Source organism: Vicugna pacos, chromosome 15, assembly GCF_048564905.1.
Source record: "Vicugna pacos chromosome 15, VicPac4, whole genome shotgun sequence".
Classification (NCBI taxonomy): domain Eukaryota; kingdom Metazoa; phylum Chordata; class Mammalia; order Artiodactyla; family Camelidae; genus Vicugna; species Vicugna pacos.
In genome coordinates, this window is record NC_133001.1 from 47,407,091 (window position 1) to 47,430,829 (window position 23,739).

Sequence of the window (23,739 nt, forward strand, 5' to 3'; positions counted from 1 at the left end):
TATTTATTTTAATGGAAGTATTGGGGATCGAACCCAGGACCTCGTGCAGTCTAAGCATGTGTTCTACCACTGAGCTATACCCTCCCCACCGAAAGAGAGAAGTAAGACTACAGGACTTGGCCAGGCCAGACAGCCGACTGAGATGATTCAGGCCCCAGTGGATGGGGGGGGCAGGGGTATGGGGGCAAAGGCGGGGAATGGAGAGAGGGAGAAGGCACTGGATTACCTATTTTTAACCTGGCCTAGATCCACTACATAAGTGTCCGCCATTTTTCACATTTTACTGAGGTGAGACTTAAGATCTCCTGCTTAGGTAGTTGCTATTAGGTTGTGTGTTTTTTGTTGTTTTTGAGAATGCAAAAAAAAAACACCAGCTGCAGGGGAGTCATCCTTGGGAAATGAGCACTGTTCCCAGGAAGATACCAAAGGAGCTACCAATCTGTGGCAGCTAGCTCGGTGGGAAAAGCCTGGAAGTCCTGATCCCCTGATCATGCGGGGCAGCCTCACATGGAGAGCTCCATCCTCAAACATCCATTCACCTTAGTTTCCATATTTTGGACACATTAGCTTGTTGATTCACATGTAATAAAAATAGTGCTTAATTGCCTAATATAGAAGCACGTTGAATGAGATGCACGAGGTCCCTGACCTAGAGCCTCCAGCTTACAGGAGGGCTGAGGTAGAGGAAGCACTGGAGGACCATGAAATTCTGTGTCGTGGAACCTGTGGCAGTGAGAGAAAGCTTTCTGAACAAAGCCCCCCTGAGCTGAGCCCTGGAAGCTGTGTCAGAGTTACCCAGACAAAAGAGGAAGGCATGAGCGTTCCCGGGCAAAGGGAAGAGCACGTGCAGCAGCCTGAAGGGAACGTAAAGCGGTCGGGGAGCTACAAGAAACTCCGTGTGGTCAAGAGTGTGGGGTGCGCAGTGACGGAGGCCGTGCCGGGCTGGCCAGGGGCAGCCCGCGGAGCCACCTTAAGGAGTTTGGACTCTTCTGAAGGCAGAAGGGCTTAACATGGGAGCATATATAAAATAAGGCTGGTGTTTTAGGAAACTCTGATCCCAGAGTGGAAGGTGGGGGGACAGGAAGCGTGGCTGGTGACAGGGAGTCCCACTGGGAACCTGTTACGATTGCCCACGGGAGAGAGGTGAAAGTGGTCCATGCTAGACGAGGCCCAGGTGGGGAGAGGGGTGAGCCCACCCGGGAATCCTCAGGAGGTAGGAACGGGAGTACTTGGTGATTGACTGGGCATGGGGCCAGGAAGGAGGTGAGGAAAAAGAAAGAGGAAAGAGGGACTGAAGAGGGAGAGCGGCTGGCGTGGAGGATGATGACAAATTCAGTTTTCAGTGTGCCGCCTGGCAGGCCTGTGAGACAGCTGATTACAACATCCAGCTGAGAGTCGGGCCCGTGGGCCTGAGCTCAGAAAAAAGGTTCAATTTCTATATACAGATTTGGGACTCATCGGCACATAGAGGTTGTTGAAGTTAGTGATCACCACGTAGAGACTGGGGCAGGGACTGGGACAGAAACGTGGAGAAGATACACACGTGAAGGGAAGAGGCATAAGCGAAGAGCGAGAAGAGGTGACCAGAGAGGCAGGAGAACCAAGGCCATCAGGGGCGTAGAAGCCCAGGAGTGGCCCCACAGGGAGGCCATAGCTGGCACTTAGGGCTCCAGCCCACCCACCAGCACAGCCTAGTCTTAGGGCACCTCTAAAATGAGGACCCAGCACTGAGAAAAGAATATGAAAGCATCCTTGGATGAAACCAGGACACTGTTGAACTTTTTTGCACTTTCGTACTTTTTAAGTAATTGGGAGGAAGTTACCATCATCTTTTTCAGAAGTTTCAGATGGTAAAGTCTTAATCTGGCCATAAGGGAGCAGCTCTACTGAATGCTTCCAAGAGATCAAGAAAGAGTGTCCATTGGAGGCGACTGGAGAGGCTGTTAGAAGCAGCTCCAGAAGCACCTGTTCAGTAAGAAGGCTGTTGAAAGTGGAGGCTGCAAAGGCTGGCAAGTTTCTTGATTGTGAGGGAGACCACAGGAGGCTAGAAGCGAAGGCAAGGGGTGTTGTGTGTATGCACGTGTGTGTGTGTACACAATGCAAGAAGAGACTTGAGTGTGTTTAATGCTGGTGCAAAGAAGCCAGTAGGGAGAGATTTCAGATGAAAGAGAAGCAGGGCACCCCTTATCCCGCACCTTGGGCAGGAAGGGGCACACCCACGGTCAAGTCCCAGTCATCATCCTTACCTCTCTGGGCCTGTTTCCTCTGTAAAAGGAGACTCTTAATGCCTACCATTGTGGAAATTACAGATAACAGATGTAACAAACTTAGTGCAGTCAGTGCCTTAGTGCAAGTTGTTTTGGGAAATGTGAGAGTCACTGTGATTGTTGCCTTGTTGATGTTCTTACTGTTCTTTGATTCTGGGTAAATCAAAGAATTTGAAGTGGGTGTGGCCAGGAGGGAGATGGAGAGCAGGATAAAGAAAGGAGCATTTGCATGGGGAGAATTGGTGATGTTCATTTTGGTTCATGACTTGAAGATAACTCAGGTTTTTTCCCCTTTCTTCACTAGTAACACATTGCATTTGGTCTCTACCACCAAAACGGAAGTGATCCCACCTCTAATTGAGAACAGGCAGTCCTGGTTGACTTGCAAGCCTTTCTTTACTGGCCTGGACTACTGCACCTCGGGCGCTTACTCCAATGCCAGCTCCACAGACTCTTCCTCCTACTACCCGCTGACAGGGGACACCAGGTCAGAGATGCTCAGTGTCCTCACCCAGCATCCACTCACTTTCTTCATTATGGCCACCTATCAGGGCCAACGGAAAATGTATGTTGGAGGTGCTGTGTCACCAGCCACAGGAATTTGCACTGTCCTTTGATTATTTAGAACAGTGGACCTTTGCCCAGCACACCTGAAGGGTACCCACATTCCTACCTGCCCTTTGATTCTAGGACAGGGTGTCTCCATAGGTGGGAGGGGAAGGGCAGTGTTGGAAGGTGAGGCGTCATGATCCCTAAGGGAGGTCTTAGCTCAAAAGATAAATAACCAAGATGATTACTTCAACTCTCTCAGGGAATGGTACCCATTGTCAATTGAGAATCACTCCTTTAAAAGCATCTCTTTGTAGGTGATACCCCATCTCCCTCCCTCAGGCATTTGAGGAGCCATCTCAGTATGGACGGATACTGAGTTGCTCCTAATTCAGTATCCACATCTCTGAGCCTCCAGACACACTGTCATGATCCTTCCTGGAGCCCACTCCCACCTCTTGTTCTCAGCTTTGCTGACACACCAGCCAGCTTCTGCTCTGCTGGTTCAGAAACCCGGGGCATCCTGGGATCTGTCCTTGCCTCGGGCTTTTGGAGAGACTGAAAGGGCTTTACCATTAGTTAAGGACAAGAGACAGTGTTAAATAAGGACCATATTTTCGCTGCAATTGAGGCTGAGTTGTTTGGGGGACAATCATCATCACCATTGACAGCTCTAACCTTACACACCATGTGCATTATAACATCTTTAGATTTGCACTGGAACTGAAGCCAACGGGAGAAGTAGAGCAGTATTCTGCCAGCATGTCCTATGAACTCCAGAGAGACGGTGAAGCCTTGGTGGACATGCTAAAGTTCGTAACACAGGCAGAAGGCAAGTATCCTGGAGAGGGCGCCTTTATTCTCTGCCCTCAGTCCTGGCCCAGGACTCACAATGAGAACATACTTATTTAATGTAATTAACAAATATTTACTGAGTGGCAGGTAAAAGTCAAAACTGTTCTAAGAGCTGATGCTAAAACAATGAACAATGGAGATAAAGTCACTGCTTTTGCAGAGTTTATAGTAAATAACCAAACAGGTCAGTATTCAGAATGTCGGATTGGTGCTGGGCAGAAGAATAGAGCACAGAGGGGTCTAGGGAATGTTAGGCGTGGCAGCAAGGAGGAAGGATGGGGGAAGGCAGCGCCACTTGGAATGATAAGGGGAAACTCTCACTGGTAAAGGGAGCATAAAATAACGACCTGAAGGAAGTCATGGGAAAAGCCATACGGAAAAGTGTTACGGGCTGAAGGGCCAGCAGGTGCAAAGGCCCTGAGGCAGGTGCATGGTTGCTGTGTCTGGGGAAAGGGAAGAAAGCCAGCATGGCTGAAGCAGAGAGTGGAGGGAAGAAAGTAGTAGATGAAGTGAGAGAGACAGGAGGTGGTCGGGGAGGGATGGTCCGTAGGCTGTGGTAAGGGTGTTGGCTTTTACAATGAGTGAAACAAGAAGCTACTATTGTTTTAATTTAAGTATAGTTGATTTACAATAGTGTGTTAGTTTCAAGTGTATAGAAAGTGATTCAGTTATATATGTTTTTTTCTTCAGATTCTTTTCCAATATAGGTTATTACAAGATACTGAATATAGTTCCCTGTGCTATCCAATAGGTCCTTATTGTTTATCTATCTTAAACATAGTAGTTTGTATCTGTTAATGCCAAACTCCTAATTTATCCCTCCCCTCCTTCCACTTGGGCAAATGAAAGTTTGTTTTCTATGTCTGTGAGTCTGCTTATGTATTACAAATAGTTTATATCATTTTTTTAGATTTCACACATAAGTAATACATGATATTTGTCTTTCCTTGTCTGACTTACTTTACTTAGTATGATGATCTCTAGGTCCATCCATGTTGCTGCAAATGGCATTATTTCACTCTTTTTTATGGCTGAGTAGTATTCCATTGCATACATATACCATGTCTCCTCTAACCACTCATCTGTTGATGGACACTTAGGTTGCTTTCATGTCTTGGCTATTGTAAAATAGTGCTGCTGTTGGGGTGCATGTATCTTTTTGAATTAAGAGTTTTCATCTTTCCTAGGCATATGCCCAGAAGTGGGATTGCTAAATCATATGGTAACTCTATTTTTAGTTTTTTAAGGAACCTCCATACTGTCCTCCAAAGTGACTGCACCAATTTACAGTCCCACCAACAGTGTAGGAGGGTTCCCTTTTCTCCACCCTCTTCAGCATTTATTTTTTGCAGGCTTTTTAATGATGGCCATTCTGACCTGTGTGAGGTGACACCCCATTGTAGTTTTGATTTGCATTTCTCTAATAATTAGCAATATTGAGCATCTTTTCATGTGCCTGTTGGCCATCTGAATGTCTTCTTTGAAGAAATGTCTATTTAGATCTTCTGTCCATTTTGTGATTAGGTTGTCTGGTTTTTGATATTGAGCTGTATGAGCTATTTGTGTATTTTGGAAATTAATTCCTTGTCAGTTGCATCATTTGCAAATATTTTCTCCCATTCTGTAGGTTGTCTTTTCCGTTTGCTTATGGTTTCCTTTGCTGTGCAGAAGCTTATAAGTTTGGTTAGGTCCCACTTGTTTATTTTTGAAGAAGCTACTGTTTGATTTATGTTTATGTGGAGGGAAGACTTTAGGGGCACCAGGGCAGGGAAACCAGTATGTAGGCTGTCACAATAGTCCAGGCCAGAGATGGTGGCTCTGGATTAGAGTGGTGGCAACGGGGATCTGAGAAGTGGTTGGATTCTGGTCATATTTTGAAGATTAGGTGGACAAAATTTGCTGAGACAGTGGATTGGGACAACTATCAGAGAAAAAAGGCAGCCAGGACAGCTCTAAGTTTTAGGCCCGAGCAACTAAAGAATGGGGTTGCCATTTACTGAGATGGAAAAGGCTACTGGAGGAGCAGGTTTTAGGGGATGGGGAAACTTAGATGCTCACTTTAGAAGATTTTTTACCTAGATTTTTTTACCTGTATGTCACACAATTAAATGAGAAAAACAAAACCCACAGGAGAGGGGGTGCATGCAAGGGATACATACTGAAAAAAGTGTCATGTGACAAGAAAAGATATAAAATGGGTACACCTGTGGACTGAGGGAAACTGAGAATCCTGTGACAAAGGAAGCGAGGAACCGGGACAGGTTTGTAGGTAGAGGGTCCTATAAAGATGTCATGTTCCCCTGACACAGAAGGACTCCAAGCCCGTATTGTTCCTCGAACACGCTGAGTGTTTCTCATATCAGAACCTTTTGCATTTCCGGTTCCCACTGCCCGGAATGCTCTCGCCCACCCCCAGGAGGCAGCATGGCTCAGCCTCTCTCTTTGTTCAAGTCTCTGCCCACATACCCCCTTATCGGAACTCTGACCACCACACATGAAAGGGCACCTCTTCTGTCCCTTTCTATCCCTCATCATCTTACCCAGTTTTACTTTTCTTCCTAACATTTATTACCACCTGACATAAGTAATCTACTTTCTTATTGTCTGTACCCCTCCCACGAGAATGTCAGCTCTAGGAGGGTAGGGACTCCCAGTGCCCAGAGCAGTGCCTAGCACGTGATAAGCCATAAGCAAATATTTACAAATGTGCGAGTACCACTGGGTTAAAAGTTTAAGGTTAAATCCTGAACTGTGTCCTCTTTTAAGCACATTAAGTACTTGGGGGTTTCTCTGCCTTTTTCTGTCTTTCCTTCCTAAACATGGTTTCTGAATACACGCCTTGGTTCTCTTGTACATACTTCCAGGTATGAAGCAAACTGAGGCTACTCTGATGTTCAGATATAATCGGCAGAGTAAGACTCTGTCCAGTGAAATCCAAATCCCAGATTTTGACGTTGACCTTGGAACAGTCCTCAGAGTTAGTGATGACTCCGCTAAGGAAAAACAATCTTACAGGCTCACCCTGGACTTTCAGAACAAGAAGATCACTGAGGTCACCCTCACAGGCCACATAAGGTAAGGAAGGCTCAAGGGGGTCTAACCTGAGCTGCGGGCCTTCGTGGCTCTTTCCTCTCTTCCTTTTCAGCTTTAGAGCTGACCAGACCAGGGGCATCCCTGGTCTACAGTCCGAGAGGCAGACAGAGCCCTCAACATTCTGACCCTCTGCACACGTCCAGCTGGACCTTCCTTCCATGCACTGGTTACTTACTGTTCATCAGGCAGTGCGCTGGGTGCTTTAAAGAAACTATCTCAGTGAGTCACAACAAACTGCAAGGCAGGTATGAGTTTCCCTGTTTTATGGACAAGGAAATGGTAGCTCAGAGGAATTTAATAATTTGGCCAAGGCAATGGAGACGGTAAATGCGAGAGCAGGGTTCAAACAGTTTTTGAAAACTTTTTCTCCCACACCTCCTCAGAAAGACCTGAATTTGTGCTGAGTTGGCTCTAGAAGTTAATGAGTTTAATCTTGGGTCATTTCTCTGAACCATTCATGTGGCAGGTATTCATTGTCCCAGATGGAACTTTTGTTTAATCCTGCGTATCCCCTTGGAATGAACAAAGTTACTGATGTCAACTGTTTTTTTCAATAGTTATGACAGGAAGGAAGAAGGCAAAATCAAAGGTGTTATTTCCATACCCCGTTGGCAAGCAGAAGCCAGAAGTGAGGTCCTCACCCAGTGGTCTCCCTCCAAACTACTCCTCCAGATGGACTCATCCGCTACAGCGTACGGCTCAACGATTTCCAAGAAGCTGGCATGGCGTTACGGTGTGTACTTCCTCCCAACCTGAGCACTTCCGAGAGCACCGAGTGCTTGAATGCGGTGTTGGCAGCCACAGGTGGGGCCTCACCCGCTACTACTGACAACTGTTTCATGTGTGTGTGTTTGCAGATGAAGAGAAGATTGAATGTGAGTGGAACACAGGCTCCAACGTGGACACCAAAAAAGCAGCTTCCAGCTTCCCCATGGACCTCTCTGATTTTTCTAAAAGCTTGCATACGTATGCCAGCCGTCTCTTGAATCACAGAGTTCCTCCAACAGACATGACTTTCCAGGACATGAGTTCTAAATTAATAGATGTAAGTACAAACCAGTCAATAAATACAAAGTTATAAAGTACTAATTACATAGTCAACCCTGAGTTAGGTGAGAGTATCCAAGGGTGGATAAAGGCAGGCTTCGTGCCCCCAGGGAATTCCTGGGGAGAAAAAGAAACACTCATGAGTGTGTAGTTACCCAGTTACATGGCTATATGTGATAAATATCAAATGAATACTACCAAGCAGAAGCATTTCCTGTGCCTAAAATATCACAGGGAGCTTCAGGACACTGGATAGGGGTTTGACTATGTTATATGTTCCTTTTATAAAATACAGGAAGAGATTAATGACAACCAAAATTCATAATTTTTTATGATTTCTTTTTTTAACTTTCAATACATCATCCTGCTTAATGATCGATCTGCCAAATATGGATCAGCACCTAATGTTCATTGTGATTTGATGCCCATCCATGTCCACTGCTCTGAAAAGCTGTATTATTTTGTAGGCAACAAATATATGGCTTCTGGAGGCATCTAGGAATCTTCCTTATGGCCAGAAGCTACGAGATCATTTCAGTGGCCTACAAGAGTTGTACCTCCAGAAAATGGAATTGCTAGACTTCCACATCCCAGAAAAGCTCTTCTTGAAAAGGTAAAAATAAAGGATCCCGAAAAGTTTCTTGAACCAGGGAAAGTAAATAGAAGATTTTACTTAGCATGATTTAGACTTTTTCAAATTTACATTTTAAAGGAAATGAGCATTTTAAGGAGATTAGTAACTGTAGCATAAATACTGTGGCAGAGGTCAGATATGTGAATGCCAACCCAGTCAAAAAAAAAAAAAACCTAAGAAATTGGGGGATTCTGGTACTTTCACCCTAACAAGTTTTATTTATTCACTACAATTTGAAAACCATTCGGTTTTCCTCCACTGTAAGTGAACTCCTCGTCTATTCAGGATCAGGATATACTCATAATTGTGAAGAATTTAGGAGTGTCTAGCAGGATTGTTGACTCGCTGTTGAGCTCAGAGGTTCAGAACAGCCACGGGGCGTGGAATGAAGGCAGATTCTGAGAGGATGTGTCACTTTAGCAGTATGGCGTCATCCTTATGGGGAAGTCAGATTCTAAAATGCTCAGGCCCCTTCCATACTTAGATGTGATGCTTTGATTCCTGTCATGAAAATTTAAAAGCTGGAGCATAAGCTGAAAAGACTGTAGTCTGTCCTGGATTGTAGACTCTGTGTTATCTTCAGGGTTAAGAGAACAAGTGCCCTGTGTCACACGGGCCTTTCTGTAGTCTGTGGCTGAGCAGTAATAGACCAAATAAGTGTGCGAAAGGGCTGAAATTCCACCAAAGCACTCATCCAGAGGAGACAGGAAGGCAAGAGAAACAGCCAGCAGCTTCAGAGGCACCTCTTCCTTCACCACTAGAGTTTCTGACCAGCAGTCTTCTCTGTGCTGTGCTTTTCAAGGCAGGACCACGGGGTCTTAGAACTGGACAGGGCTTTTCAAGCATCCCCCTGCTGAACGTCAGGATCCTGGCCAGGCAGCATCCTGTCCTTCATGGAGTCATGCAGTGAACAGTTTATTTGTTTACAGCACTTAAACCCTGCCATCCTGCTTTCTTCTTATGAGTTGTCGTAACAGTCCATTGGATGTGCATAGTATTGAAAAGACTGCAAAGTGCTTCTAGATATTTTTTTTTCTTGTTTCATATCCAAGGCCAGCTCTGTGAGACCAGCAGAAATGGTCCATTATCCTCACTGCACAGATAACGTCACTGAGACCCAGAAAGGCAAATTCACTAACACGGTATCACCAATGAGTGGATGCTAATGCTGTAACCCAAGATTACTGACTTCCACACCTGTGCGCTTTCCACATATCAAGTTGCCTCTTCAGTTTAGCAAATATATATCAAGCGCAGTCCTCTGTGCAGTACTAGACTCGGTGCAGTGAGAAGATAAAAACTGGATAAAGTGTAATCTTCCCCCCAGGAAGACACTGTGTAGACACTGACAAATGAACAAATAAGTATAACTTACATAAGCAGAATTATGACATACTCCTTAAAATCGGTGTAAAGGATAGTGTTGCTGTAATAACAAGAGAAGTTAACTATGACTTAGACAGGATGGCAGTAATAAGGACACAGCTCTTGGAAGGGTTTTGAATGGATGTGAGTGTTTGATAGGTTAGGTTAAAGCCAAGGGACTCCAGGCGCGGGGAGGAGCAGGAGGAGCAGTGCAGTTTGGGACTGGAGCGGGGCACGTGCACTACTGCTCAGAAGGTCGGGAGGCAGAGAACTTGCTGCTGACTGTGGGGACACTGTCTCTGCTCTTCATTTCAGTGACGGTCGGATCAGATACACCTTGAACAAGCACAGTATGAAAATCGAGATCCCTTTGCCTTTTGGTGGCAAATCCTCCAAAGATCTAAAGATGTTCAAGACTGTTTGGACACCAGCCCTCAACTTCAAGTCTGTGGGATTCTACCTGCCACCTCGAGAGTTCCAAGTCCCCACTTTTACCATTCCCAGATTGTACCCACTGCAGGTGCCTCTCTTGGGTGTTCTAGACCTCTCTGCAAATATCTACAGCAACTTGTACAACTGGTCCGCCTCCTATACTGGCGGCAACACCAGCACAGACCACTTGAGCCTTCAGGCTCAGTATCACATGAAGGCTGATTCCGTGGTCGACCTGCTCTCCTACAGTGTGCAAGGTGAGCTACGCTCGAGGAGAGGGTGCACAGAGCTAATTCACTGCAGGTTCCAGGGACAGCCTCCTCTACAAAGGGGAAAGCTTGGGCTTTCTTACAGATACTTTTCTTGCAGTTGGAAGTCTACTCTTTTTCACTTCTCTCTCCCTCTCTCTCTCGCTCCAAAAATACTTATTAAACACACAATATGTATCGAGTATTCTAGTAGACAATAAGAGAAAACAGATAGCTAAACTGGCAATAAGAAGTCAATGTGAGAGGTACCATGATGGGGTATAGTGTATAAGGTACAGTGGAGGCACTTGACAAGGGAACCCAGCAAGGTCTATAGTGGTCAGGAAAGGCTTCCTGGAGGAATGCCTTTTGCTATCAGATTTTATGCTCCTGTTTTAGGTGGGGGAGACTATGACACAACTGACTCAGACCAGTGGGACTTCATTATTGAAAGATTTTCAATATAGAAATTGTTCTGAAAATGTGTTATGTAATTTAACCAGTATGTTTTGATTTTTATGTTAGGATCTGGAAAAACAGCCTATGACCACAGGAATACTCTCACCTTATCAGGTGATGGGTCTCTACACCACAAATTTCTGGATTCAAATGTCAAATTCAGTCACGTGGAAAAAAATGGAAAGAATCCAGCCTCAAAAAGTTTGCTAACATTCGATGCCTCTAGTGCCTGGGGACCACAGATATCTGCTTCAGTCCATTTGGACTCAAAAAAGAAACAGCATTTGTATGTCAAAGAAGTCAAGATCAATGGGCATCTTGGAGCCTCTTCGTTCTACGCTAAAGGCGCATATGGCCTGTCTTATCAGAGGGACCCCACCACTGGCCGGCTAAGTGGAGAATCCAATCTGAGGTTTAATTCCTCCTACCTCCAGGGCACCAACCAGATAACAGGAAGCTACGAAGATGGAACCGTCTCCCTTACCTCCACGTCGGATCTGCAAGGTGGCATCATGAAAAATACCGCTTCCTTGAGATACGAGAACTATGAGCTGACCCTGAAATCCGACACCAATGGGAAGTATGAGGACTTCGCCACTTCTAACAAGGTGGATCTGACCTTCTCTAAGCAAAGTGCCCTGCTGCGTTCTGAGTATCACGCTGACTACAAGTCACTGAGGTTCTTCACCCTGCTTTCTGGCTCACTAAACTCTCATGGCCTTGAACTGAATGCTGACATCTTGAGCACGGACAAAATCAATAGTGGGGCTCACAAGGCAACACTGAGGATTTCCCAAGATGGAGTGTCTACCAGCGCAACGACCAACTTGAAGTATAGTCCCCTGGTGCTGGAGAATGAACTCAACGCAGCACTCAGCCTCTCTGGAGCGTCTATGAAATTGACAACAAACGGCCGCTTCAGGGAACACAATGCGAAATTCAGTTTAGATGGAAAAGCTGCCCTCACAGAGGTATCACTGGGAAGCGCTTATCAGGCCATGATTCTGGGTGTCGACAGCAAAAACATTTTCAACTTCAGAATCAACCAGGAGGGGCTTAAGCTTTCAAATGACATGATGGGCTCATATGCTGAAATGAAACTTGACTACACAAACAACCTGAACATTGCAGGGTTATCACTCGACTTCTCTTCCAAACTTGACAACATTTATAGCTCTGACAAGTATTATAAGCAAAATGTTAATCTAAAGCTGCAGCCCTATTCTCTGGTGACTACTTTAAACAGTGACCTGAAATTCAGTGCTCTGGATGTGACCAACACTGGCAAATTACGGCTAGAGCCCCTGAAGCTGAATGTGGGCGGGACCATAAAAGGAACTTACCAAAATAATGAAATAAAACACATCTACACTATTTCTTATGCTGACTTATCAGCAAGTTATAAAGCAGACACTGTAGCTAAGGGGCAGGGAACAGAGTTTAGCCACCGGCTCAACACAAACATCGCTGGGCTAGCTTCAGCCATTGACATCAGTACAAACTACAATTCGGACTCACTGCACTTCAGCAATGTTTTCCGCTCTGTGATGGCCCCATTCACAGTGACCGTCGACACACATACAAATGGCAACGGGAAACTGGTTCTCTGGGGACAACACACTGGGCAACTGTATAGCAAACTTCTGTTGAAAGCAGAACCTCTGGCCTTTACTTTCTCTCATGATTACAGAGGCTCCACAAGTCACCGTCTCATGTCCAACAGGAGCATGAGTACTGCTCTTGATCACAAAGTCAGTGCCCTGCTCACGCTGGCCGAGCAGACAGGCACCTGGAGGCTCAAGACACAGTTGAACCAAAATGAATACAGCCAGGAATTGGATGCTTACAACACTAAAGACAAAGTTGGTGTTGAGCTCAGTGGACAAGCCCTGGCTGACCTCACTATGCTGGACATCCCTATCACGGTACCATTTTTACTCAACAAGCCCATCAATGTAATTGATGCTTTAAAGATGAGGGATGCTGTTGACCAGCCCCAAAAATTCACTATTGTTGCTTCTGTGAAATACGATAAGAACCAAGATGTGCACACCATCAACCTCCCATTCTTTAAAATCCTGCCACAATATTTTGAGAAGACTCGGGGAGCAGTTATAGTTACACTGGAAGCTATACAGAGAGAACTGAAACGCATCAATATTGATCAACCCATGACAAAATACGTAGCAGTTCTGGGCAGACTTCCACAGCAACTTAATGATTATCTGAATGCATTCAATTGGGAGAGACAAGTTTTGAGTGCCAAGGAGAAACTAACTGCTTTCACAAAAAATTACAGAATTTCAGAAAATGATTTACAAATGGCATTAGACAGTGCCAAAATCAAGCTTAATGAGAAACTATCTCAACTACAAACATATGTGATACAATTTGATCAGTATATTAAAGATAATTATGATTTACATGATTTTAAGGCAGCTATTGCTAAGATTATTGATCAAATCATTGAAAAATTGAAAATTCTTGATGAACATTATCATATCCGTGTAAATTTAGTAAAGAAAATCCATGATCTATATTTGTTTATTGAAAAGATTAATTTTAACAAAATTGGAACTAGTACTGCATCTTGGGTTCAAAATATGGATACTGAGTATCAAATCAGAATCCAGATACAAGAAAAATTACAACGGTTCAAGACACAGATTCAGAATATAGACATCCAACACCTTGCTGAAAGGTTAAAACAACTGGTTGAAGCTATTGATGTCAGAGTGCTTTTAGATCAGTTGAGAACAATTCCATTTCGAAGAATAAAGGAGATTATTGAATATATCAAATACTGTGTTGTAAGTCTGTTTGAAGATTTTGAAGTAACTGAGGAAATCAATGCTTTCAGAGGCATTGTCCATGAGTTAATTAAGATGCATGAAATAGACCAGCACATCCAGATTTTAATGAATAAATCAGTGCAGCTGGTCCGCCAATACAAGTTGCAGGAGACTGTTCAAAAGCTAAGCAGTGTCCTCCAACAAGTCAAGATCGAAGATCATGTTGAGAAATTGACTGGGTTTATTGATGCTGCTCTCAAACAGCTTGAAGCATTATCTTTTAAACAATTTGTTGAAGAAGTAAACAAATTCCTCGACATGTTGGTAAAGACATTAAGGTCATTTGATTACCACCAGTTTGTAGATAAAACCAATCATCAAATTTGTGAGGTGACTCAGAGAATCAATGGTGAAATTCAGGCTCTGGAACTTCCACAGAAAGCTGAAGCACTGAAACTGTTTGCAGAGGACGTGAAGTCCGTGGTCTCAGCCTATATGGAAAACCTAGGTGCCACCAAAATAACTGTATTCTTTGATTGGCTACAGGGGACTTTAAATTCCACGTCTGTAGTTCACATGAAAGCCAAATTCCAAGAGATCCTGGAAGACATACGAGACCGAATGTATCAAATGGATTTGCAGCGGGAAGCTCAGCGATACCTGTTCCTAGTTGGCCAGGTTTACAACACGCTGGTCACTTACATTTCTGATTGGTGGAGTCTTGCTGCTAAGAACCTGACTGACTTTGCAGAACAGTATTCTATCCAAGACTGGGCTGAAAACCTGAAAGCATTGGTAGAACAAGGGTTCACTGTTCCCGAAATCCAGACCACCTTCGGGACCATACCTGCCTTTGAAGTCAGTCTCCATGCCCTTCAGGAGGCTACATACCAGACTCCTGACTTCACAGTCCCCCTGACAGATCTGAAGATTCCATCGGTTCAGATAAACTTCAAAAAGTTGAAAGATATAAAAATCCCATCCAGATTTTCCACGCCAGAATTTACTGTCCTCAATACCTTCCACGTCCCTTCATTTACAATTGACTTGGTAGAAATAAAAGCAAAGATCATCAGAACCATTGACCAAATGCTGAACAGTGAGCTGCAGTGGCCAGTCCCGGAAGTGTACCTGAGGGATCTGAACGGGGTGGACACTATTCTTGCTAGAATCACTCTGCCAGACTTCCACTTACCAGAAATCACAGTGCCAGAATTCGTAATTCCAAATCTCAACCTTACAGATTTCCAAGTTTCTGACCTTCGCATACCAGAATTCCAGCTTCCCCACATCTCACACACTATTGAAGTACCTACTTTTGGTAAGCTGTATGGCCTTTTGAAAATCCAGTCTCCCCTTTTCGTATTAGATGCAAATGCTAACATTCAGAATGCAACTGCTTCAGCTAGTAAGGCAGAGATTGAAGCTTCCTTCACTGCCGAAGGAAAATCCAAATTAGAAGTTCTCAATTTTGATTTCCAAGCAAATGCACAACTGTCAGACCCTACAACTAAGCCACTGGTTCTGAAGGAGACTGTGAGGTTCTCCAGCAAGTACCTGAAAACGGAGCACGAGAGTGAAGTGCTATTTTCTGGGAAGGTTATTGAGGGAAAATCAAACACAGTGGCAGGTTTACACACAGAAAAAAATACACTGGAGCTTAGTAATGGTGTGCTCGTCAAGATAACTGATCAGCTTACCCTGGACAGCGACACAAAGTACTTCCACAAATTGAACATCCCCAAACTGGACTTCTCCAGTCAGGCTGACCTGCGCAATGAAATCAAGACTCTGTTGGAAGCTAGACACATAGCATGGACTTCTTCTGGAACAGGATCCTGGAAATTGGCACGCCACAAGTTCTCAGACGAGGGAACACATGAAGCACAAATTCGCTTTACTGTGGAGGGACCCATCACTTCCTTTGGGTTGTCTAATAAGATATATAGCAAATACCTAAGAGTAAACCAAAGTATGGTTTATGAATCTGGCTTCCTCAACTTTTCTAAATTTGAAGTCCAGTCACAAGCCGAATGCCAGTATGTGGGCCGAAGTGTTCTCACTGCCAAAGGCATGGTCCTGCTTGGAGAAGGGAAGGCAGAGATAACTGGCAACCATGATGCTCATTTAAATGGAAAAGTTATTGGAACTTTGAAAAATTCACTTTTCTTTTCATCCCAGCCATATGAAATTACTGCATCCACAAACAATGAAGGAAATTTGAGAGTTAGTTTTCCATTAAAACTAACGGGCAAGATAGACTTCCTGAACAACTATGCACTGTTTCTGAGTCCTGGTGCCCAGCAAGCAAGTTGGCAAGCAAGTGCCAGGTTCAACCACTATAAGTACAATCAAAATTTCTCTGCTGTAAACAATGAGAAAATCACGGAGGCCTACGTAGGAATAAATGGAGAAGCCAACCTGGATTTCTTAAACATTCCTTTAACAATCCCTGAAGTGACTCTACCTTACATAAGGCTCACAACTCCCCAGGTGAAGGATATCTCCTTATGGGAAAAGACGGGCTTGAAAGGATTCTTGAAAACAACAAAGCAGTCCTTTGATCTAAGTGTGAAGGCTCAGTATAAGAAAAACAAAGACATGCATTCCATCTCAGTTCCTTTGGATGCATTTTATGCGCTTATCAATCATAACATCCATTCCTTCAACAGGCATTTTGAGAAAGTCAGAAACAAGGCCTTATATTTTTTTAACAAATCCTATAATGAAGCAAAAACTACATTTGATAAGTACAAGGTTGAAAAATCCCTCAACGAGCAGCCCAAGACCTTTCAAATTCCTGGATATACTATTCCAGTTATCAACATCGAAGTGTCTCCGTTCACCATGGAGATGCTGCCGTACAGCTATGTGATCCCAAAGGAGATTAGCACTCCCAGCATCACCATTCCAGGCTCTGGCATCTATGTGCCCTCATACACATTAGTCCTGCCTTTCCTAGAGCTGCCAGCCCTTCATGTCCCCAGGAATCTTCTTGAGTTTTCTCTTCCAGAGCTCAAGGGACTGAGTACCCCAAACAAAATTTTAATTCCAGCCATGGGCAATATTACCTATGACTTTTCCTTTAAATCAAGTGTCATCACACTGAATACCAATGTTGGACTTTATAACCAATCAGATATTGTTGCTCATTTTCTTACTTCCTCTTCTTCTGTCATCAATGCCCTGCAGTACAAATTAGAGGGCACCTCAAGTGTGACAAGGAAAAGAGGGTTGAAGTTAGCCACAGCTTTGTCTCTGAGTAATAACAGATTCGTGGCAGGCAGTCATGACAGTACCATTAGCTTCACCAAGAAAAACGTGGATGCATCAGTGACAACTACTGCAAGAGTCCACATTCCAATTCTGAGAATGAATTTCAAGCAAGAGCTTAATGGAAATACCAAATCAAAACCTACTGTCTCTTCATCCATTGAATTAAAGTATAATTTCAATTCCCCCAAACTGTACTCTACTGCTATGGGGGCAGTTGACCATAAGCTCAGCTTAGAAAGCCTCACCTCTTACTTTTCTATTGAGTCATCTACCAAAGGAGATGTCAAGGGTTCTGTCCTTTCACGGGAATATTCAGGGATTATTGCCAGTGAGGCCAGCACTTATTTGAATTCTAAAGGTACTCGATCTTCTGTGAAGCTGCAAGGAGCTTCCAAAGTTGATGGTATCTGGAGCATTGAAGTAAAAGAAAGTTATGCTGGAGAAGCCACTTTTCAACGCATATATGCCATCTGGGAACACAATATGAAAAACCACTTACAGCTAAAGGACCTCATTTTAACATCCGGAGAGCAAACAAGCAAAGCCACCCTGGAGCTCTCCCTGTGGAAAATAGAAGCCCTTGTTCAGGTCCATGCACGTCAGCCCAATTCCCTCCTTGATGTCAATTACCTTGGCCAGGAAGTGTCCCTGCATGCCAACACTGAGAACCAGAAAATCAGCTGGAAAAGTCAGGTCCAGGTTCATTCTGGGTCTCTCCAGAACAATGTACAGCTTTCCAATGACAAAGAAGAGGCACTCCTTGACATCACAGGCTCCTTGGAAGGATACCTGTGGTTCCTCAAAGATGTTATCCTGCCAGTTTATGACAAGAGCTTATGGGACCTCCTAAAGCTGGATGTAACCACTAGCATTTATAGGAAACAGTACCTCCAAGCTTCAGTTGCCCTTGTGTACACCAAAAACCCCAATGGCTATTCTTTTGCTATCCCTATGCAAGAACTGGATGATAAATTCATTATTCCTGGGCTGAAACTGGATAATCTACATTCTGTTCTTGTCACACCTGCATTCCACATCCCCTTTACAGATCTTCAGGTTCCATCCTACACACTTGACTTTGGTGAAATAAAAATCTACAAGAAGCTAAGTACACCACCATTTGCCCTCAACATCCCAGCACTACTCAAAGTGAAATTCCCCGAAGTTGATGTTGGGATAACACAATATTCTGAACCAGAAGCCTCCTCAGTTCCCTTTTTTGAGATAACTGTGCCTGCAACTCAGTTAACTGTGTCCCACGTCACCCTTCCAAAAAGTATTTCTGTTGGCAGTGCTATTTTACACCTAAATGAGGTGACCAGCAACACTGCAGGCTTCAAGCAGCTGACTGTCAGCATGCCTGAGCAGACTATTGAAGTTCCTTCCATTAAGTTCTCTGTACCTGCTGGAATTTCCATCCCTTCCTTTGGAACACTGACTGCACGCTTCAGGGTGGCCTCTCCCTTGTACAATGCCAGTTGGAGTGCTGGTTTGAAAAACAAAGAAGATCATGTTGAAACATTCCTGGATTCCACATGCAGCTCAACCATTCAGTTCCTGGAATATGACCTCAATGGTAAGGAAATTTCCTGACTCCCTTCCTACAGGCTGTATTTTTTCAGTGAGACTTGTGAATAAATAAGTATGTATTTAGATTATGACTAGAAGCAAAATTGATCTCTCTAGCCCAATTTGAAAGAAGAGGGAAGGTGATACAGAGGGTTATACATGTACAAACCATCCTGTAGAAAACCTACTGACATTCCAAAGGAATAGGTTCAAGGAAAATAGATTTTTCTGTAATCATTTTAGGACGAATAATGTCTCCTATTTTTTTAAAAATGAGGACTGCGTGTTTCAAACATGTAAGTAAGGCATTTAGTTAAGACAGAATTCCCCATATTTTCACAATAAAAATGTTTTTGTCCTGCAATTACTAATCTAATGAAATACAAACTCTCTCCCATTCAGTTGTGGGAACACACAAAATCGAAGATGGCATGTTAGTCTCTAATACTACAGGAACATTTGCACACCGTGACATCAGTGCAGAATATCAGGAAGATGGCCAATATCAAGAACTCGGGTATGGAAGTTTCATTTTCATCTCTTGTCCAGTCACTGTGATGTTTGCCACCTCTATAGCCCTTTCACGATGGCTCATCTGCTTTTCTGCTTTCAGGTACTGGGATGCAAAGGTTCTTCTTAACATCTCTAGCCCAACACTGACTGATGTCCATCTGCGCTACGAAGACGGTGAGAACCACCTCTCCTCCTCGGTAGCCTCCCCAGCCATAGGCACCGTGGGCATCGACTTGGAAGATAACGATACCTTGTGGAAACTGAACCTCTACTACCAACCTCAGGTGAGTCCCATCTAAGGGGCCACACGCCCCAAGAGCAAGTAGAGAATATGGGCAGATAAATTTAAGTCAGTACAAAGCGTTAGCTTGGGGCTTTCCCGAACTAGGTAAAACACAAGCAGTGAGCAAACTGAACTTCTTTTGTGGGGAACTATTGTCCAGAAAGTATTGGGAGTCTTTTATTGATTTTATTAGATGCACACATGACCTCATATTAGCACTATTATTTTATTACATTTGGGCAAACCTAGAAAGATGAGGATTATGCCTCATCACCTAAATCATGGACATACTCTGCCATATGCTGAGTACAATTTTCAGATCATGGTTTCTGGAGTATTGGAAGCTTAAAAATTCTCCTCCACAATAGTTAGGTGAGATATGCCAAATTTCTCTCATGTACTTCATAAGCTCTGCCAGGGTCGCATTAACGATGCTTTAGGAGAGGAGAAGAAATAATCAGGTTCTATTCCTGAAGTTTGTCATAGGCTTGGAGGATGGATGGCTTGTGATACTGATCTTCTAAGTCTCTGCTACATGGGCTCTGGACTTTTTTCTTTTTTTGCTACTTCTCCTTTCTCTAAATTAGTCTTTTCCTGTGTCTTTCTTCCCTTCTCTTCCCCCTTCTCTTCCTCCTCTTCTAATCTTCAGTCCTAGAAAGGCCTTAATGTTAAACTCTGTAAGTGCTTTGCATAATGTTATCCTTTCTGGGGCATATGTTAAAGAGGAATTAACAAGAGTGGATTTGCTGAACCATAAGACAAACACATGAAAGATAAATCCCCATCAGGATATGAATGATCCTCTGGTCTTTACTTTTAACTGCTAATGAAGTTTTAGTGTAGTCTATTATGTAATCAAGATAATTGAAAATATGTTCTTTTCATCCTTGTTTGCTGGCTTTAGTCCTCTCCAGATAAAAGATTCAACATATTCAAAATTGAGATGAGGGATGAGGAATCAGATGAGGAATTTCAGATCAAAGTTAACTGGGAAGAAGCAGCAGTGTCCGAATTGCTAAGCTCTCTCAAGGACAGTGTGCCCAAGGCCACAGGGGCCTTTTATGACTATGTCAACAAGTACCACCGGGAGTACACAGGACTTGATCTGAAAGATGCTTCTTTAAAACTGAGAAGAAGTTTGCAGAGCAGCGCTGATCAGGCCTATCAAGAGGCTGTGAGGCAGACAGATGAGGTGGACATGAGGCTCCAAAGGCTAGCCAGAGGCACCACTAAAACCTACCAGCAGTGGAAGGACAAGGCCCAGAGTCTGTACCAGGAACTGTTGGCTCAGGAGGACCAAGGTGACTTCCAGAGACTCCAGAATAGGGTGTTTGACAGCTTAATAGGAGTTGCTCAGGAATCTAATGTGACAGTCAAGCGTGTGACTGACTCATTCATTGATTTCCTGAAGTTCATCAGATTCCAGCTCCCAGGAAGAGCTGAGGACTACACTGGAGATGAACTGTGCAGTATGGTCATCATGGAAGTAGGAAAGGTACTGTCCCAGGTACATTCAAAAATCCAGAGTGGGTTAGAAATACTGTTTTCCTATTTCCAAGACCTGATGCAGAAATCTGAATTAATCAAGGACCAAAAGATTACATTTCCTTTTGGTTCAATGATTTATCAACTGATAGATTTAATCTCGGAGTATGGGAAGCTGCTGAAACTTTTATCAGAAGAGGTCCAAAAGGCATTTAGTGACCTCCAGTCTGTCAAGATTACAGAGCTGCTAAGTGATCTTCAGAGATTTTTACAAAGCATTTTCCAAGAGATAGAAGAAGAACTTCAACACTTAAAGGAGAAATTTCCTTATCTCATTAATGATACCCAAGACAAGACCAACACAACCTTCAACATACATATTCCATTTGCTTTTAGACTCCTGAAAGAATACCCAGACCTTAACTTTGGTGATTTTAATGAACTTGTTCAAAACACACTTCAGGAAGCTTTTCAAGAGTTACAGCAGCTTCATCAGTACATAAAGGATCTTCGCAAAGAATATTTTGATCCAAGTATGGTTGGCTGGACAGTGAAATATTATGAACTTGAAGAAAAGATTATCAGCCTGATCAAGTACCTAGTAGGTGTCCTTAAGGATTTGCATTCCATATGCACTGTCGGTGCTGCTCAGCTCTCACGTCAAGTTGAGCGATTTGTGCAGGAAGATATCCAGGAACATCTTAGCATCCTTGCCGATGCAGATGGAAAAGGGAAAGAGAAGATTGCAGAGCTTTCTACTAGTGCTCAGGAAATAATTAAAAGCTGGGCTGTTGCAATGAAGGAAATCATTTCTGATTACCACCAGCAGTTCACATATAAACTACAGAATTTTTCAGACTACCTCTCTGATTACTATGAAAAATTCATTGCTGAGTCTAAAAGATTGATTGACCTGTCCATTCAAAAATACCACGTGTTTCTGAGATGTATCATGGATTTACTAAAAAAGCTACAATCGGCCACAGAAGATAACATAAGCCCCTACATAAAGGTTGCTCCAGGAGGATTTACTATCACCTTCTAATTTTTTATAGCAATTCTCATTTATTCTTCTGCTCCTATTAAGTTTTCACACGGTAGGGGAAAAATTCAAACTGTATGTATTAATATAACCATACAGCAAGCCAGCCCTGTATCAGAAGCACATATGAACTGAACCTGCTGGCATCAGAGCTCTGGAGGGCTCTGGACTCTGGGAAATGACATTTTTTTGCAAGTTAAAGAAAAACCAACGTCTGAGTTATTTTGCTAAACTTCGGGAGAGTGAGAACAAATAAATAAATTCTTTATGGTGTATCATACCACTCAGTGTGACTCATTCATATTGAAAGATAGCAAAATGAGAGTATTTATTCAAAAGTCTGACATTTCAAAACCTCTAGAGGAACACACAGTCTTTTGATAGAGTAAATGGGGAAAGGGAGAGTTTGAGGAGGGGAAATATTTTGCCACCTGAAAAAAAGTAACTGATCTCAGGGATTATATTTGCCAAGTGAGAATGGAAAACTGTTTGCAAGGCTTTCACAGAATTTGATCCACCGGAGCATCTCATTTTATGCCACCAGTTCTTCCTCACCAACCAGTCTGCCTTTGCCAGGCAGGGTTCTCCGCTAGGCTGCGAGATAAACCAATAAGACTTTTATTTCACTCACCTGCCAAGAGTGAAGAAGGAATGACTGAGAAGTCCTAGCCCCACAGGCTTCATGGCAGAAGGGATCCCAGAAGGCTCCCTGCAGCTCAGCCAGAATCCATTCAAGGCAAAGGAGGTAAGGGTGGGAGAGGAGGCGTGGGACGTATGTTCCTAACGTTTCTGGGACCAAGCATGCATTTATGCTCTTGAATCTTTATTTCTCCAAACTTAATGTGCAACCATCCTAAGTGTAATCAAAACCCAAAGGTTTCCCCTGCCATACCCACTCACCTCAAATTCTGATTTTAAACACTGGCAACACCCAGTCAGAACATCCAAGATGCGCTCTGGTAAGGGAAGGCTGCCAAGAAGCTGTGCAGCCCAGCTGTCACTAATACCATCGGGAAGTTAGCTTTCCCACTTTGATATCAGTGGCACTGGAGGACAAAGGAGGGTTGTAACCTTTGGGGAATAGGAAATTGGAGATCCACCCACCCAAGTCCTACATGAGGCCTGTTTTGGAAAAGGCCCCTTTTATCCAAAAATACCTTCAACCACCACCTTTCTTTCATAAGGCCTTCACATTTCCTTGATGACGTCCACTCAAATGTACAAGCATTACCCAGAAAGAAAACACATTAGCCTGTTGCTACCTTAGCAGGATTCTTCTGTCTGGAACTGAGGAGCCAGAAAGAGTCATAAGGAGGTGGAATACATGGTAGTGTATGGATCTGGTACTCAAGAGTCTTTTAGCAGATGGATGGATGGATAGTTGAGTGAATGAATGAGTAAATGAAGGGTCACATCTGAGAGTGAGAGAAAGGGGACAGTGAGGCCCAGGTCCCAGAGCATCACATGAGCAATCCCAGGCATAGCTCTACGAGACTCCCTGATGAGCTGTGAGCAGCAAGAATCTACTGAGTGTTCACACTGAAAGGAGGCCTGGGGTTATGGCTTAATTTGGAGGGAAAGGAGAAGTCCAAGATTCCTGGTGCTCATGTGATGATCAACTTGTGTCTGGGGCATGAGAAGAGGAAAAAAGTAGATACAAATTGAAAATGGTCACATAATCACCCAGTTCCCTGACTGACATCCCTTATGTGAGGTGCCCCTGGCTGGCCTAGAATATCTTCATCATGCTCAATAAAGTTAGAAGGGATTCTCAGGAGGACTTGGACTTTGCTTGCCCTCCTCCTTGGTCTTCCCTGCATATCAGGATGC

The 23,739-nt window shown here is 43.7% G+C and overlaps 1 protein-coding gene and 1 long non-coding RNA gene across 5 annotated transcripts in view; one reads left to right on the forward strand and one right to left on the reverse strand.

Annotated features, from left to right (window-relative positions):
- Positions 1–22,189, forward strand: part of APOB (apolipoprotein B) — a 38,629-nt gene extending 16,440 nt beyond the window's left edge. The window contains exons 19-29 of the mRNA XM_006197288.4: positions 2,572–2,754; positions 3,527–3,648; positions 6,536–6,746; positions 7,322–7,497; positions 7,622–7,809; positions 8,279–8,424; positions 10,126–10,499; positions 11,016–18,593; positions 18,989–19,103; positions 19,200–19,383; positions 20,287–22,189. Coding sequence (XP_006197350.2) covers positions 2,572–2,754; positions 3,527–3,648; positions 6,536–6,746; positions 7,322–7,497; positions 7,622–7,809; positions 8,279–8,424; positions 10,126–10,499; positions 11,016–18,593; positions 18,989–19,103; positions 19,200–19,383; positions 20,287–21,912 — 10,903 coding nt within the window. The 3' untranslated portion in view covers positions 21,913–22,189. The remainder of the gene's footprint in view (positions 1–2,571; positions 2,755–3,526; positions 3,649–6,535; positions 6,747–7,321; positions 7,498–7,621; positions 7,810–8,278; positions 8,425–10,125; positions 10,500–11,015; positions 18,594–18,988; positions 19,104–19,199; positions 19,384–20,286) is intronic.
- LOC116283477 (uncharacterized) overlaps positions 1–23,739 on the reverse strand; it is a 168,086-nt gene that overhangs the window by 8,998 nt on the left and 135,349 nt on the right. Inside the window, exon 3 of one of the 4 annotated variants that reach the window (XR_012059172.1) lies at positions 7,369–7,795. The exons of the other annotated variants lie outside the window; for them this stretch is intronic. This is a non-coding gene — a long non-coding RNA (uncharacterized lncRNA). The remainder of the gene's footprint in view (positions 1–7,368; positions 7,796–23,739) is intronic. 4 annotated transcript variants of the gene reach the window in all.